Source organism: Coffea arabica, chromosome 1e (genome assembly GCF_036785885.1).
Source record: "Coffea arabica cultivar ET-39 chromosome 1e, Coffea Arabica ET-39 HiFi, whole genome shotgun sequence".
Lineage (NCBI taxonomy): Eukaryota > Viridiplantae > Streptophyta > Magnoliopsida > Gentianales > Rubiaceae > Coffea > Coffea arabica.
The window spans coordinates 43,108,317-43,123,633 of NC_092311.1; the positions used below are offsets into that span (position 1 = coordinate 43,108,317).

At 36.8% G+C, this 15,317-nt stretch overlaps 2 protein-coding genes and 1 long non-coding RNA gene across 6 annotated transcripts; 1 reads left to right on the forward strand and 2 right to left on the reverse strand.

Annotated features, from left to right (window-relative positions):
• LOC140004000 (E3 ubiquitin-protein ligase RHF2A-like) lies at positions 1 to 7,062 on the forward strand. 4 transcript variants are annotated; one of them, XR_011817484.1, is made up of 10 exons: positions 2 to 282; positions 1,048 to 1,179; positions 1,275 to 1,321; positions 2,792 to 2,854; positions 2,964 to 3,072; positions 3,159 to 3,544; positions 3,696 to 3,803; positions 3,895 to 4,254; positions 6,420 to 6,514; positions 6,781 to 7,062. XR_011817484.1 is itself a non-coding variant. In XM_072056727.1 (9 exons), the coding sequence occupies exons 2-8, from the start codon at positions 1,048 to 1,050 to the stop codon at positions 4,208 to 4,210; spliced, it is 1,161 nt and encodes a 386-aa protein (XP_071912828.1). In that variant the 5' UTR covers positions 1 to 356; the 3' UTR covers positions 4,211 to 4,254; positions 6,781 to 7,062. The 4 variants fall into 4 exon arrangements, 3 of the variants coding, with proteins under 3 accessions (XP_071912828.1, XP_071912826.1, XP_071912823.1); XM_072056727.1 differs by lacking the exon at positions 6,420 to 6,514 and having other exon boundaries at positions 1 to 356; XM_072056725.1 differs by lacking the exons at positions 6,420 to 6,514; positions 6,781 to 7,062 and adding an exon at positions 5,581 to 6,097.
• A 2,633-nt stretch (positions 7,063 to 9,695) lies between these two features.
• Positions 9,696 to 10,193, reverse strand: LOC140021500 (uncharacterized). Its single transcript, XR_011825328.1, has 2 exons — positions 10,057 to 10,193; positions 9,696 to 9,948 (listed from the first exon to the last, which is right to left on the reverse strand). It is a non-coding gene; the product is annotated as an uncharacterized lncRNA (long non-coding RNA).
• A 97-nt stretch (positions 10,194 to 10,290) lies between these two features.
• LOC113694833 (uncharacterized) lies at positions 10,291 to 15,132 on the reverse strand. Its single transcript, XM_072071504.1, has 5 exons — positions 15,123 to 15,132; positions 13,383 to 13,640; positions 12,921 to 12,972; positions 10,591 to 12,443; positions 10,291 to 10,499 (listed from the first exon to the last, which is right to left on the reverse strand). Exons 1-5 carry the CDS (start codon positions 15,130 to 15,132, stop codon positions 10,291 to 10,293), a joined length of 2,382 nt encoding a protein of 793 aa, XP_071927605.1.
• Between the last annotated feature and the right edge of the window lie 185 nt (positions 15,133 to 15,317).

The following is a 15,317-nucleotide window of genomic DNA, read 5'->3' on the forward strand; positions in this document are numbered from 1 at the left end:
CAGTCATCAGTCATCACCGTCCATAAGAAGAAGTGGTTAATCCCACTCCCAAAAAAAAAAAAAAAAGAAGAAGGAAAAGTAAAAAGAAAAAGAAAAACCCATCAAGAATTCTACTGTAATTTCTACCAATAAATCATCCAGAAGGGAGAGACTCTACAAAGTCTTCGTTCCCTTTTTCCTCTTCTTCTTACTCTTGCCCTCCAAAATATATACCGTTCCCACTTCATCTAGATAATCTCATCATAATCTTTTAGGCCTGGTATATATATCTCTTGAATAAAGGTAAAATTTTGAATCAGTATTTTGGGTTTTGATTAGTTTTGATCTGCCAGATTAGGTCACTTTTCTACTCTGAGGTGAGTTTTAAAATTTTTTTGGGTGGATTTGGTGAATTCTAACCAGTTTGCTTAGTGGGCACTTGTTAAATTGCTTATCCATTTCGATTTTTGGATTTATATCCTTTGCTGGTCTGGACCTGAGCTTTATATATTTATTCTTCTCTTTTTAAGCTGTGGGGTTTTTTATTTTCTGTTCTGGGTTTTGCCTGGAATTTGTATCACAGGGCTAGATTGTAAATTGATTACAATAAAGCTTCCTTTTTCTCCCATTTGCAGTCTTCTAGTTTATGAATAATTGGCTGAAGAATGTTAGTTCACGTGAAAATACAGCCAGTTTCTCTTTTTCTTTTGTTTTTGGGAACCAATAGGCATTGGAACAAAAGGAACCATACAGGCCTTCAATAAACTGCCACTTGTTCTTTTGATAATCGAACCCTTTGCTTAATTTTGACTAGCAATTTTGTAAAGTTGGTATCTTTTAAAGTAGGGTTAGTCCACCTTTGGTTTCTCTTAATTCAGTGAGGTGTTCTTTTTGTGAGCTGCTATATTTGTCTGTGTAGACGAGACATTAATTTTTTTAGGCACTTATCTATTGTATGTCCAATACATTGTTGAGATTTTAATCTAATAATAAGAAGGAAAAGTTTTTTGCAACCCGGGAGTTACTTTTTTAAGTAGTTTAATTCTAAAGATTGCAACTTTTTTGCAGATGGAAGAGGGTAAAGCACCCGAGAGTCATTTGACATCAGCGGCAGCTTTCGTGGAAGGTGGAATTCAGGATGCCTGTGATGATACTTGCAGCATATGCCTTGAAGAATTTGTTGAAAGTGATCCTTCGACTGTATGTACATATTGATGAGGCATTTGCGTGCTCAATTGAAATTGTGATTGTAACTCTGTCCAACTAGGTGACGTTTGATTATGTTTCTGTTGCAGGTGACAAATTGCAAGCATGAATTTCATCTTCAATGTGTTCTTGAATGGTACTCTCTTAATCTGTTAAAGAAAAATCTTATCTTGAAGTTGGTTGCTTTTAATAACTTTAAAGATGTCTTCAACGCTCAAAAATCATACATTTTTATAGCAGACATGCTGTTTCTCTCATGTGAAGTAAATGATAATTATTTGTTGAACTTGAGGTCTTTTTTGGGTCTAATCATTATTGCATTAGTAAATAGACTGATAGCCTACCCTTCTGAACATTTGACCTTTCTATCTTCGTTAAACGAGATTTGATAGTATGCTTCTAAGGGTGTGATATGTTTGGGTCAAAGATGATGATGTTTCTCATTCTTTAACAATATGCATTTGTGGATTGACGGAAATGCAGCATTAACTGAAAGATATTTATTTTAAGCCTGAGGCTTCAGAATGCTTTATTCTATTCTCTAATTCTGTGCTCTTTGTTTGGTAGTAATTTGAGGGGGATACCATCCTACATAATATGATGCCATCCATTAGAACTTATTATGTATTTTATTACTTAAGTGTTGCCATAAAACTGCTTCAGTCTTTTCACTGCCATGGCGTTTGATGAAGATAGATAATACTTCTCTTTTAGGATCATTTTTTGTTTTGGCATTGGTAGGAAATTGTTCTTTCTGTCTGTAAATATAGAAATTGGAGTACTTTAACTAAATTAATTGAGAAGTGAATAAAAATGCAGGGGCTGCCATCAGTCCTCTTAAGAAGTTTGTAATCAGCCATGTTAAAAGTGGATTCCCCCTTTGTTTGCTTTTTTCCCCTGTTGCACAATACAAACTTGAGCAGCCAACATGGGGGAATAGATTAAGCAAGATATCTGGATATTGTGCACAGTAGAGCTTATTATGTAAAATTTCTGACATGTAGGAAAATGGATGTGTAGTCTACTCACATTCAAAGCAAGAAAGTACAGTGATTTTAGATGCATGTGACCATCTCCTGCCAATGACAAAAGTAAAAGCTCGCTAACCCTGTAATAGTGCCTATCCATTTAAAGACAATTCTCTCACTCTTTTCCACTTCCATTTCGTTTTTGGTCTTGTGGAAGGTTCTGATCTAAGTCGCTTGATCCTTTCTGCTTTGGTAATTTTTTTTGGAGAAAAGATTGATAAAAACTTTCCCTCAGATTCTATGCTTTTTTCTCCTTTTTTGCTTTCTTCCATCTTTTTGGATTATGGCAGTTCTCTCATCATAATGTTTCTGAACATTGTTGTTAGTATATTTCTGTGTCCCGTGGTATTTTTCTGTGGTTTTTTTGTTTTACTGATTCTTTTCTCAAGTGATGGATGATCTACCTTTGAACTAGAACATTTTGTTCATTGATTTTGTTTAAAGTTTCTCAAGTTGGTGGCAACCTAATATTGACCTTCTTTTTGGTAGAAGCTCATACTTTGCCTAGATTCGTGCCTCATGATTGACATAGAAAATGTGGGCCATTGTTATGCATAATTAGTGACTTTATCTTGTAGGTGTCAGAGAAGCTCCAAGTGCCCAATGTGTTGGCAGCCTATCAGTCTGAAGGACCCTGGCAGGTAAGTGCTCCCCTTCCATGGTCCTTTCTCTCAGTGAACCTACTATATTTCTGCCCATCCTCCATATTTTGTTACCTGGATAGAAGCAGTCATATTTTCTTGTTGGCAGCCAGGAACTCCTTGATGCTGTAGAGCATGAAAGAAATATCCGGATGAATCCACCTAGGAACACCACTATATTTCATCATCCGACTTTGGGGGATTTTGAGTTGCAGCATGTTTGTACTTTTTCAACTGTGGCTCCCTTTTTGCTCAGTTATTAAAATTTTCTTTTATACATCTATTTTTCATTTTGAAATTCCAGTTACCAGTTAGTGCAACTGAATCCGAGCTTGAAGAACGTATTATTCAGCATTTAGCTGCTGCTGCTGCCATGGGAAGGGCTCGTCATATTGCTAGGAGGGAAGGCCAGAGGAGTAGGTCATCAGCTCAAGGCCGTCCTCACTTTCTTGTGTTCTCTACTAATCCTAATGCCCCTCCTACGACGGCTGCTGCTTCGCCTCCACCTCTACAGGGTGTTGGGGGGAATGAACCTGCAGCTATGATAGCTGGTTCAGCATCTCCATTGCTCGCCATAGGAGGAGATTCTACGCAATTAATTCCACCTACTTCTGGCCAAGCGGATCAAGTGCCTGCTCCAGCATCAGGATCAAGCCCTGTTGCTAATCAGCATGTGCCATTGACAAATAGGTAGTGATATTTACGTTGATTTTAAGTTTTTCCTTAGCCCATTAGCATGAGAATGTATGGCAATTGCTTTATTATATTTCAACTTGTATTCTAGATACGATTCTATCTTCTGCTTTTCTTTTTATTCTGATGTCAAATTATCTTCTTTTAGGAGGTCTCCTAATCAATCTTCCCCTAGCAGTCAGGACAGAGCTGGGCCATCAGATTTCCAGTCTTTCTCTGAATCGTTAAAATCACGGTTTAGTGCAATGTCAATGAGGTAGAACAGAACGTTGCTATGTGCTACCGACAATTGCTAATTAGTTTCATAACAGTCTTTCAACTGATCTTTGCCAAATTCATTGTTATAGGTACAAAGAGTCTATCACCAAGAGCACAAGAGGTTGGAAGGAGAGATTTTTCTCGAGAAACAGTACGACACAGGACCTTAGTTCTGAAGGTAGAAGAGAAAGTGATCCAGGTATTGCTACTGTGACGGACCTGATGGGTCATCTAGAAACCAGAGATAGTAGAAGAAATACTATAGCTTCTGTATCAAATAGTGAAGAGGATAGCCCAACTTCTGGTCTGGCTGACCAGCAGCAACATGTGGATATATCAGCTAACCAGTCTTCATCTGAGGATGGTAGTCAAGCTCCATGTGCTGCAAGTTCTGCTTCAAATTAAATGTTGATTGAGAAGAATATCTACCATTGCACTTCATCTATGTGGTGAGTTTTTAATCTAATAGCCTGTGGTTTGACTTTTGTACCTGTTCTACTCTCCTATTGGTTAGCTTGTTCTTTCCTATTGTTTTCTATTTTTTTGTTTATTTATACCTTTTTCTTTTTTCTGAATGTCATTAGCAATCTTGGTGGAGGTTGATGTATGGGTGGTTTGATGGTGTTCTGAAGTAATATGCATTTTGCAGTATAGTTTATGATAAATTTGATAGGAAACAAGTTCAGAAGTTGTGGATAAAGCAATGTCTACAATACCAAGCAAGAGAAGCATGCCTGTGGTGTGTGTCTTGTTTACTAAGAGTATGTTGGAAACACAGTAGCGAATTTTGGTAGGACAGTGTAGGTTAATGGAATTCAGACCATTCATTTTAAATTAGTTTCCTTGCGCGTTTAGGATTTTGTACATCAGATCGATACATGGAAACTGGTATAATTTGTGGATTCATGTTATTGTTCTATGTCATTTGATCATATAGGTTTGACTCCTTGTAATGGTGAAAGCCATTTGACTTAGATCATGGTGTCGCATTTATATATCAGGTCATTGCGGTGTCTGTGTAGCTCCATAAGGACAAGTCTAAGATTGAACTGGAGTTCCTTGCATCTTTTTTTGGAGGGGAGGGCATTTGGGGGGGGGGGGGAGGGGGGAAGGTGTAGTAGAGCTTATGGTCTATCTTGCTGGTTGCTCTCTCGCCATTGAATGGTGCACTATCCCCATGAGAGGCTGGAATGGTCTTCTCCAATCAGTGGTTATATAAAAAACGTGGAAATTTCCACCTGTCTAAAAGTTTATTTTTTTTTTGAGCAGCTCTGTCTAAAAGTTGGAATGTGCTAAAGGCTTACGAACAGTCAATCCCTTGCAGTGAAAGTCTTAGGCCCCTAAATTGAAGGCCATGCACTTTGATTCTCAATAATTTTTATTTTGATAAGCTAAATTGCAGTTAGTAATTAGCCAAATGATGCAGGAATCAATGATTTTGAGATGATAAAATTATCTAATGAAATCTGATGGTAGATATAGTCTGGGTTCTGATCAGTGTTAATTGGACAACTGAACTGCCTGGATTTGGGCTGTCTAGGTGTTGCAAAAATATGGATAGCCGGAGTATGATGCATTGACATCGCCAGGGGTTTGCTTGAATTATGGATAGTCCTCTGTTTTAAAGAGTTGTGTTGCATTCCCTTGATAAATTTGCTGGTAATGGCTTTAACCAAACAAAAGACCTTGACATAAATTAAGCACTCCAAAAGGGGTCCTAATTTTGTTTTTCTTCGTTTTCCATTCTTACCTGATGACACAATTGCCACTGTCAGCTGCGCATGACAGCAGGCCTCCATGACTGCAACGTGCAACTTTTCCAAATCATTTACAAAAATTCCACAAAATTTGGTATCCAAGACTGGGAGACTGAAGAATAGACCAGCGAGAGTAATGAGGGAACAGATTGCAGAGCAGCTGCAGGTACCATGGAGAAGCAAAAATCGGTTAGTAGGGGAGAGAGGGAAGGGAAAGCAAGAGGAAACGGGGAGGAAGAGTCAAAGGAAGGGGAGCTGGTGAAGGGGTGGAGAGGGAGGGAGGAAGGACGAGCAGTGGATAAGATTGTGATTAGGAGGGAGAGAGAGCTGTGGGGTAAAGTTATTCTCCCCACCCCCTTTCTTGTTCTCTCTTTGTGGCTGCTGTACAGTCTTTGCCAATCTTTTTGATGCCATTACATTTTATTACCGTGGAGCATAGGTTATGTAAAGTCTTAAAGGGGGCTGGTTCAATTCTTCAAGCCTTTGAGGGGTTTATCTATAAATCCAATCAGACCTCAGGGGAGGTCAGTGCAAATTACTCTTAGTTTTATGTTTTACAGACGCCTCAGTTCTGTTTATATTCTTCCTATGCAGCTTTGGAAGGTTGTAACCTATGGAAATAGTTGCAGTCTGTAGACTGGCTACTTGAAGTTACAGATTCCTGATTTTTGTAGCTTGGTAAAAAATTTTCTGTGAATGATGTTCTATTTGTTTGGACATTGGTAAGGGCATAATCTTGTGAATTTTGTGTTCAGTGACCAGTGTCAGTTTTCCTCTCTCTCTCTCTCTCTTGTTCTCTCTCTGTGGCTGCTGTACAGTCTTTGCCAATCTTTTTGATGCCATTACATTTTATCAAGGGCAAGCATAAATGTGTGAAGCCTTAATGGAGGCTGGTTCAGTTCTTCAAGCCTTTGAGGGGTTTATCTTTTAATCCAATCAGACCTCAAGGGAGGTCAGTGCAATTTACTCTTAGTTTTGTGTTTTGCAGAGGCCTTAGTTTTGTTTATATTCTTCCTATGCAACTTTGGAGGTTGTGACCTGTGAAAATAGTTGCAGTCTGCAGACTGGTTACTTGAAGTTAACAGATTCCTGACTTCTGTAGCTTGATAGAAACTTTTCTGTGAATGATGCTCAATTTATATGGACATTTGTATGGAAGCATTTTCCTGCACCAGTCGAGGTTAAATTTATTCATAATCTTGTGAATTTTGTATCCAGTGTCAGGTGTAGAAGCATTTTCATGCATCAATGGAGGCCTGGTGATGCTTAGCCGTCATGACAAAGTATCTAGTACTGGTCAAAAGTGCATTGATTGATTCTGATACAATGAAATAAGTAAAGGGCAGAGCTCTTGAACCTTGTAATTAGAATATATGACAGTAGCTGTAAATTGATTGACGTCTAAGTCAAATGAAGATACGGTTGGTATCTTATTATGCTTGGTGAACTGATGTAAAAGATTTTGTTATGAATTATACAAGCTTTAGAAAGCCTTGCTTATTGCTGTCTTTGGTCGTTAAATGTTTTGCTTCTCTGTCCCAAGGGATTAAATTGGCTTTTCCTTTGTGTTGTCTTTTTCCTGTATTGTTATTGGCTTTTTGTCTTATTTTACACTGTTAAAGAAATTTTATCTACACGGTGATGGCAAAGTTAGGAAGGGCCTTCGCGTATGGTGACAAGAATATCTTGGCTTTCCCGTCGTTTAAACCTCGAGGGAGTTTTTTTTGTTGAAGTGATACCTGTCATTTGGCTTAATTGTAATGATTTCTTGCCTCTTTCTAAGTTAAATTCTCAGTTTTAGAGTAATGTCGGTCCTAGTTTTGAAACTTCATTTGTGCATCAAATGGACGCCCAGAAGACATTTGCCAGTGACCAACACTTAGGAGTACTTTGTTATGGTGCAACCTTAATTTTACTGGGAATCAATGTCAACATTTTCATTGGTTTTTCCTGGTTTTTGCCAGTGACTTGACTAGCAATGAGAAGTGCATCAACTTTTTCCTTTCCTTTCCCTTTTTCTTTACAGTTAAATGAGGGTTGATGACTTTGCATGAACGTTGTAAGAACAGAGATTTTGATCTTGCTCTTGTAGTCTGTTCGATAAGTAGAATATCTCTCTTCTTGTAACCTAGGTTAAGCACAAGTGCACATGACCTTGCATAATCTGTATCCAAGAATATGCATTTCTGGAGCTAAAAGCACAGAGAGAAATGATATAGTACTACATCTTACCTTCATTAAACAACGGCTGGCTGCCGGGCCTATGGTTAGTGATTTACTACTGGTTCTTATCATACCTGAAGTCCAGAGTGCTTCACCAGGGTGAAGAAGTCCACAAATACCACCAGCAAATTGGTCCTTCACATCCCAGAAGAAAATGAGTGTCAGAAAGATGGAACCAAAAAACCAAGGGGGTGATTATTGGGTGCATTTTCTCTCGAGCGTTTAGCTCGCCATAATTTAGTTATTTTCCTCAACAAATTGCTGTTTTTGTACATGTTAGTTTGTGCTATAAAAATTCGTGAGATTACCTGAGATGCATTTGAGACGAATGTACAAAAAAAAGGTACAAGTGGGTTCTACTCTACTCTTTTAGGGGGGATCTAACGAACGGTATTTGCGCATTATTGCCCTCCCCACCTTTCTCCCCAGTTTTCTTGCATTTCTACTTCTTACAGTAATCTTCCCCCTTCTCTTTCATGGTTTAAGCTTTACTTCTTTTTCTAGCACCTCAAATTGGCCTCCCATGAGTCAGTTTTCTTTGGCTTTGAATCCTTGTTATCTTCATGCGTCAATCCCAATTCTATTCAACGTTTTGTTTGGCATCTGCATTTTCACATTCCTTGTATTTTGGTGTACTGTGAATACCTTCTATTTTCAAGGGGTAGAGAATGCTTCGTCTGTCAAGTTGACATTAAATGCATAAAAAATTATTCATCATTGAGTCAAAGTTTAACATCTTTATTAATTTAGTTGGGTACTACTTAACAAAAAAAAAAAAACTTAAAGAAATTAATGCTCTGGTCAAATAGGCTGTTATCCGTGGAATTGAGATGGAAATGAGGCTTGAGAAGATTTTTTTTTTCTTTTTTGCGCCATTAATGATTTCCCTGATTGTTTGACATGGCTGCCTGAATCGGCGGATTTGTTTCATTCTGCTCATAATTTCACTAAGAAAAAGAAGGGGTTGACCAAAATATTCATAGAAGTAAGAGCACTAAGCACCCAAAAACAGCAGCATAGGATAGGATACCTCCTAGTTCCCGTTCGACAGAAGTTCAAAGTTTTTCTGCGAAAAAAGAAGGAAAACAATTGATTTTCAGCAGCATAGAATACTTACTACAGTTCTTGTTCAACTGAAGTTCAAAAGTTTATCGGGATCGAATTTAATAACTATGCTTTTATGTACAAATTGGATTAAATTACTAGAAACACCCTATGTTTTTGCATATTACCATGCTACTTTTCTAATGTTTTAGAATATTCACGTTACTCATATGTGGTTTTATGCAAAGTAAAAAGTGAGCGAAAAGTGCATCTCTGTATCTAGGCACCATCCTAAAGTGCATATGGTAAAATTATAATATAATATCCACTTGATTCCATATAATTTAACATAAATATCTATTCAGTTCTCATTTGGTTAATACTAGCATTTCAACTAATAGGAAATTGCTTTTCGTCAAGTTTTCCCTTTATATAAAATTATGTGGGGTTATTTGGAAACTTCAAAATGTTAAGAGAGTCATTTGGTAGTATGCGAAACCACATGGGAGTAGTTGGTTATTTAGCCTAAAAAGTTTTGGTTTCCGCATTGACAATTTCCCTAATGGTTTAATATAATAGCATCGTGGAAAGCGCAAAGAAGAAGGATGGAGACAAGTGATCATAGTTATTAAAACCAACCCGGACATCAACCCGGCAAGAGGACCGGGTTGACGGGTCAGTGGTTCAACCGGTGGGTCACTGGTTGAACCGTTGGGTCACAATATATAATAAAAAATATATATAATATAATTAAATAAACATGTAAATTATAATATAAGTGCAGAAATTCTTAAATCTCAACAAGTTATAACCTGTTCATAGTTCATAATTCATTTCACACACATAAATAGAAGTATCAAACCATGAAACATAAGTCATAAACGACAAATTCAATACAACCAAACATAAAGTCATGAACATAAACAACACCACAATTATCACTTGAGTAGTTCACTCCATCTATTATTCATGCCCATGGTTCCCAACTTCTGCCAAATTCAATACCACCAAGTTCATTTACATCACAGCCCACATTAAGATCATTTCTTTCAACATTCTCTTCATTATTGGTCTCATCTTCATCTCCAGTGTCCAAATCATCCAAATTTAGAGTTTCATCTACATAAGTACAAAAATCAATGAATCATTCACTAAATTTGGATAATATTTAGCCAAAAACGAAAAACAAAGAATAAGCAAACATATGGCTCAAAAAAAATAACTCACCACTTTGTCGGCTGATAGCAAATGTAGCTATTTCATTCCTAAAGCTTTCTAATTCAACTGGAGTTAATTGTGAAGGTTCATCATCCAAAATCCAAGTTTCATTGATGCTGAAGTCCTCAAAATCAATAGGATCATAATTTCTACCCCTTGCATTTCTAATGATACAAAACATTAAAACTAGTTAAATAACAAATGTCATCATATTAAAACAAAAATCTGATTGCAAAATGTAGTTTACCTTTGTTGTAGTCTTAAATTGTAGTGTACATAAACCAAATCATTTAGTCTTTGATGCTCCAATCTATTTCTCTTCTTTGAGTGGATATGCTCAAATAAACTCCAATTTCTTTCACAGCCAGAAGCACTGCAAGTTTGGCTTAGAACACGTATAGCTAGTTTTTGCAAATTAGGTGCAGTGCTACCATAACATGTCCACCATTCATCTATTGCAATAAATAAAGGAAAAAAGTCAGATTATAATATTTTACAATTAAAATCAAATCATCAATAAAAATGAAGTTAATTTTTGGGTACCTGGAAGCATGACATCACGATCTCGTATAGCAGAGACTCTACCAAAATCACCTTCAGCTTTACGAAATAATCTCATCTCTCCGGTCAAATTACTCATCAAATCAGGATTTGCATAAGAATATCTCTCAATCACATCCAAAAGTCCTGATGTTGCATGCCTGTGCTTTTCCAAATCAAGAGAATTATATTGATAAGCAGGATTGAGCCAATAACCGGCAGCATGAAGATTTTTGTGAAGCTGACTATCCCATCTTGAATCAATTATTCTTAAGTAAGGATCAACTGCTTTCTTTTTTCTTGTGAATCTTCTCAAAAGCTCTTCTCTGGCTCTATGCATGGCAGCATACAAGTATCCCATAGCAGGCCTTTCATCACTATCAACAATTCTTAGAACTCGAACAAGAGGCTCAGTTAATTGAACTATTATAGCACATTCTTTCCAAAATATAGAATCTAGCACAAGATCCACAAATTTTTTTGCTTTACTCTCCTTAGCATATGCTGATAGAGTCCATTCTTTTGAAGTCACCATAGCTCTTAAAGCATCTTTTTGCACTAAAATACTTTGCAATGCAATGAAATTAGTAGCAAAACGTGTAGGAGCAGGCCGAATAATTTCTCTTCCACCAGTGTGTTTTCTCATCAAATGCAATGGATAACAATGATTATAAATGTATTTTGTTATTTTTGAAGCATGTCCAACCACTTTACTAACCTCATCTAACTTGCCCATATCATGTAGCATCAAATTTAGACAATGAGCAGCACATGGAGACCAATAAAGTGTTGGAAATTCCCTTTCTAATAATCTTCCAGCAGCAACATAATTGGCAGCATTGTCAGTGACGAAGTGTACCACATTTTGCACCCCAACAAATAAAACCACTTCTCTAAACAGCTTATACAACATCTCTGCAGTCTTAGAAGCATCCGAGGCATCAACTGATTTTAGAAAAACAGTTCCTCTAGGGCAATAAGCTAGAAAGTTGATGAGAGTTCTCCTTTGTTGGTCAGTCCATCCATCAGCCATAATAGTACATCCAGTTTCTTTCCAAGTTGTACGAAAGCTATTAACAAAATTCTTAACTTGCTCAACATTTTTTGTCAACAAATAGCCACGCAAGTCATAGAAATTAGGCGCTTTGTAACCAGCTCCAAAAGAACAAGCAGCATCAAACATTATTTGATAATATGCAGAGTTTGCTGCATTGAAGGGGATGGAAGCATCAATCATCCACTTCGCAACTGCCATGTCAACCTTCTCTTTAGCTTCTTTGCTTTGCATCACACTTTTGATGGATGGTTGACCTCCTGGAGTAGCTCTTGGCATAAAAAAAGTTCCTATTGTTTTTCCTTTTTTGTGCTGTTGAAGAACTTTTTTTCCTTTTGAAACTTCAGTAGTAGGAGGTGGTTGAATCTCTTGAATATCTTCTGCATCTTGCATGTATACCTCCTCTTCATGTTGTCTTAGATCTTGACCATATAAATCACTTCCCCTTGAGCGTTCTTTCAAGCTTCTTTTCTTACTTTCCACAGCTTTCAAGTTTTCTAGCATTTCAAATCTGATTTGTTCATCAACCTTCGGACAAGGTGCTGTCTCTCCTTTTACGCCTGCAAGGTGCTGCTTGAATCGATTGATACCACCTCCTCGAATTCTTTTTCCACAATGAATACATACCAAGCACTTAACTTTTTTGTTGGACACAGAATCTTCTCTACAATGGGACCATGCAGGGTCCGTCTTTCCCCTTGTTAGAGGTTGATTTTGAGAATTTGATGTACTAGGTGTTGGTTCTGTACTTGGTGTTTGAGACGGTGTTTCTCCAATAGAGTCCATTACAAATATGAAATATCTGAAAAATAATAAAACATATCTTTTATTTAAAAAAATTAGCTACAGGTTAAGTTCAATGATGCAATTAAACTACTAGAAACTTGCTCACGTGAAAATACGACCGTGTTTTACGACAGGTGAAGTGCCGATCATTGTTTATGAAAAGTAGATAAAGAAGGACTTATAATAGCTGGAGCAGTGGAACCAAATTACTTTATACAAGTCAAACTACGTAGAAGAAACAAGATAAGAATCACTAATTGTATAATATTCTATTCATGCAGTGACCTTGGTTAGAAGTTGCAGGATAGCTTCAATTGTTGGAAGGGCAGGGGTAACTCCATTTTTTGTTACGGCTATTGTACCGCAAGAACTGGCAAAACATAAAGCCTTCCTCAACTGATTCTCGTGCTGTGAATATTCAAGAAGAATATTTTATCCCAAATGTGTTTTTGCTCTACCCTTACTGATTTAATTCTTCATAGTTGGCAATTACAGAGCATCATAGAATTGCTCCAAGGTTGTTTGTAGCTCATCAGTGAATGAATCTAAATTTGATTTGACAATTTGAAACCTTAAAAAGACACTGGCAACAATATCTACATTTTGAACTAATATATCAATGACGGGTTCGAGGCAAGTGATTAAATACAGGTAATGAATTTAACCATGTTGAAATTAAATTCTCAGAAGCAAAGAGTATTAAATGGCACTGAAAATTTATGTAACTACACATGTTGAAGTTCGATGCAGAGGAAGAAGAAATAAATAATCATCCAAAAAGAAAGAAGAAACAAAATATTGCCTGCGGTCAGAGAATTCGGAGAGACTTAACTCCTTAAGAGAATAGGGAGAGAGACCGTCAAACTCCACAAGAGGATTGAGAGGAACAAAGCTTCCTGGAAGCGGCAGCTTCGGTGGCGGCGGCAGCGGCAGCGGCAGCGGCAGCCTCGAGTACCTGGAGCTTCGGTGGTAGCAGCAGCTTCAGTAGCGGCGGCAGCGGCAGCGGCAGCGGCAGCCTCGAGTACCTGGTAGCGGCAGTGGTAGCTTCGAGTACCTGGAGCTTCGGTGGCTGCGGCAGCTTCAGTAGCAACGGCAGCGGCAGCTTCAGTAGCAACGGCAGCTTCAGTAGCAGCGGCGGCTTCCTTGAAGAACTTCGAACTTCCAAGTTCCAGTGCCGACAAAACAATGGCCAGTGCCGACAAATTGTTCAAACCTGCCAGTGCCGAAAGAAAAATTGTTCAAACCTGCCAGTGCCGACAAAACAATGGCCGAATGCCTAAATGCTTAAAAAGTTCTCCATTTGTTCTCGCTTCTCAGAGAAACAAAGAAGAAAACAATCCCTAATGCCTAAATCCCCAATGACGGCCAAATGTCCGATTCCCTCTTCATTCTTCAATTTTTCTGATTTTCTCTTTTATTTGGCTAAAAAGACGATAATGCCCATGTAGTATGAATGGTCTAAATAAAAAAATTGGATAAAACGGTAACTTCAAAAAAATTACCAAAACCCACCGGGTTTATCAATAACCGCCGGTTCTAGCGGTTCTATGGTTAAACCGTCCGGGTCGAACGGGTCAAGGCGGGTTCTTTGCAACTCCGATCCAACTAGAAAATCAGCCCGGTTTCATGACCGGGCCACCGGTTTGACCGGTCCGACCGCCGGGCCGGGCCGGGTTTAATAACTGTGCAAGTGATAGTGCAATCAAACTGTAAAGCAGTGATTGTAGGAGTAGAAATTTACGGTATCGTTGGTTTGCACCTTATTTATACCTTATTTACATACATTGATTTTCTTACATTATCAATATATTTTTTAATCATCTTTTTATCTCACATACAGCATATCAAAAAAGTACTACAATATTTTTTTTTTAAAAATTATCCCAAATAATCTTCTATCCAAAAAGTGCATAACATTTAGGGTCTATTTAATAATATAAAAAAGTGCTGAAACTGAACTTTTTGAGACATTCAAATATTTTGAGTATTTGATAAATGAAAATCCATCTGCTGAATTTGTTAAGCAGTGCTGAACTTGTGTATATTTTTTGAGTACAAGAATGTTAACTGATTGCTTAATTTTGATAAAAATCAATAGAATTATTTCAATTACCTTATCTTATCTCCCGAATCTATTCTTATTTATTAATTATATTCAAAATTCTTATCTAATTTAACAGCTTGATATTCTTTATCTAATGGTTTTCTATTCTCTTTTTTCCATTTTTAATGACTTTCACATCTTCTCTATACTCCTCATATAATATATTTCATTTTTATATTAATTTGATTTAAAAATAAATATTGTCATTTTCATACCTAACAATTTTATGCTAATTAAATCACAGGTTCTATTTATTTTTGGATGAAAACATATAAGGGCAAAATTATCAAATTTAACTTACTAAGCATTCAGTTATAAAATGTTTATCAAATAGTATAAATAGATTTAACATTAAAATTCAGGTATTCATATATTTCTTTTTAGTGCTTAAAATTCAGCAAAGCAATTGTTTCAGTATTCAGATTTCAGAATTCATATTCAATTTTATCAAACGGAACCTTAGTCAAATAAAATTTTTTGTTCTTTATTTTTAAATATTAATTTTGTATTCCTTATAAATTTAAATAAGCAAAATTTGGTCCTAACTTAAATTTTTAATTGCTTTTTAGTTGAAATTGCAAAGTGACCCACATGCTGTCATTTTTATGTATAAAAAGGTCAGATCCTACTTTTTTTTTTTTTTCTTTTTTAGTGACAAAGATTAATATTTGGATCCAATTTCACCTTTTAAAGAAAAATGAATATGATATAAGTCAAATCCTACTTCTGAGGGGACAAAAATGAATAATGGATCCAGTCATTTGTTTTTATAATGAATCAAGTCAT

What these genes read in the sequence shown, in the direction of transcription:
- LOC140004000 (XM_072056727.1), top strand. Translation starts at nt 1,048, where the DNA reads ATGGAAGAGGGTAAAGCACCCGAGAGTCATTTGACATCAGCGGCAGCT. An exon ending in CTTCAATGTGTTCTTGAATG is followed by an intron (nt 1,322 to 2,791) that starts GTACTCTCTTAA and finishes TTTATCTTGTAG; the next exon opens with GTGTCAGAGAAGCTCCAAGT. An exon ending in AGTCTGAAGGACCCTGGCAG is followed by an intron (nt 2,855 to 2,963) that starts GTAAGTGCTCCC and finishes TCTTGTTGGCAG; the next exon opens with CCAGGAACTCCTTGATGCTG.
- LOC113694833 (XM_072071504.1), bottom strand. An exon ending in TGCTACCACCGAAGCTCCAG is followed by an intron (nt 12,973 to 13,382) that starts GTACTCGAGGCT and finishes AATCAAATTTAG; the next exon opens with ATTCATTCACTGATGAGCTA. An exon ending in GAGCAATTCTATGATGCTCT is followed by an intron (nt 12,444 to 12,920) that starts GTAATTGCCAAC and finishes ATTATTTTTCAG; the next exon opens with ATATTTCATATTTGTAATGG.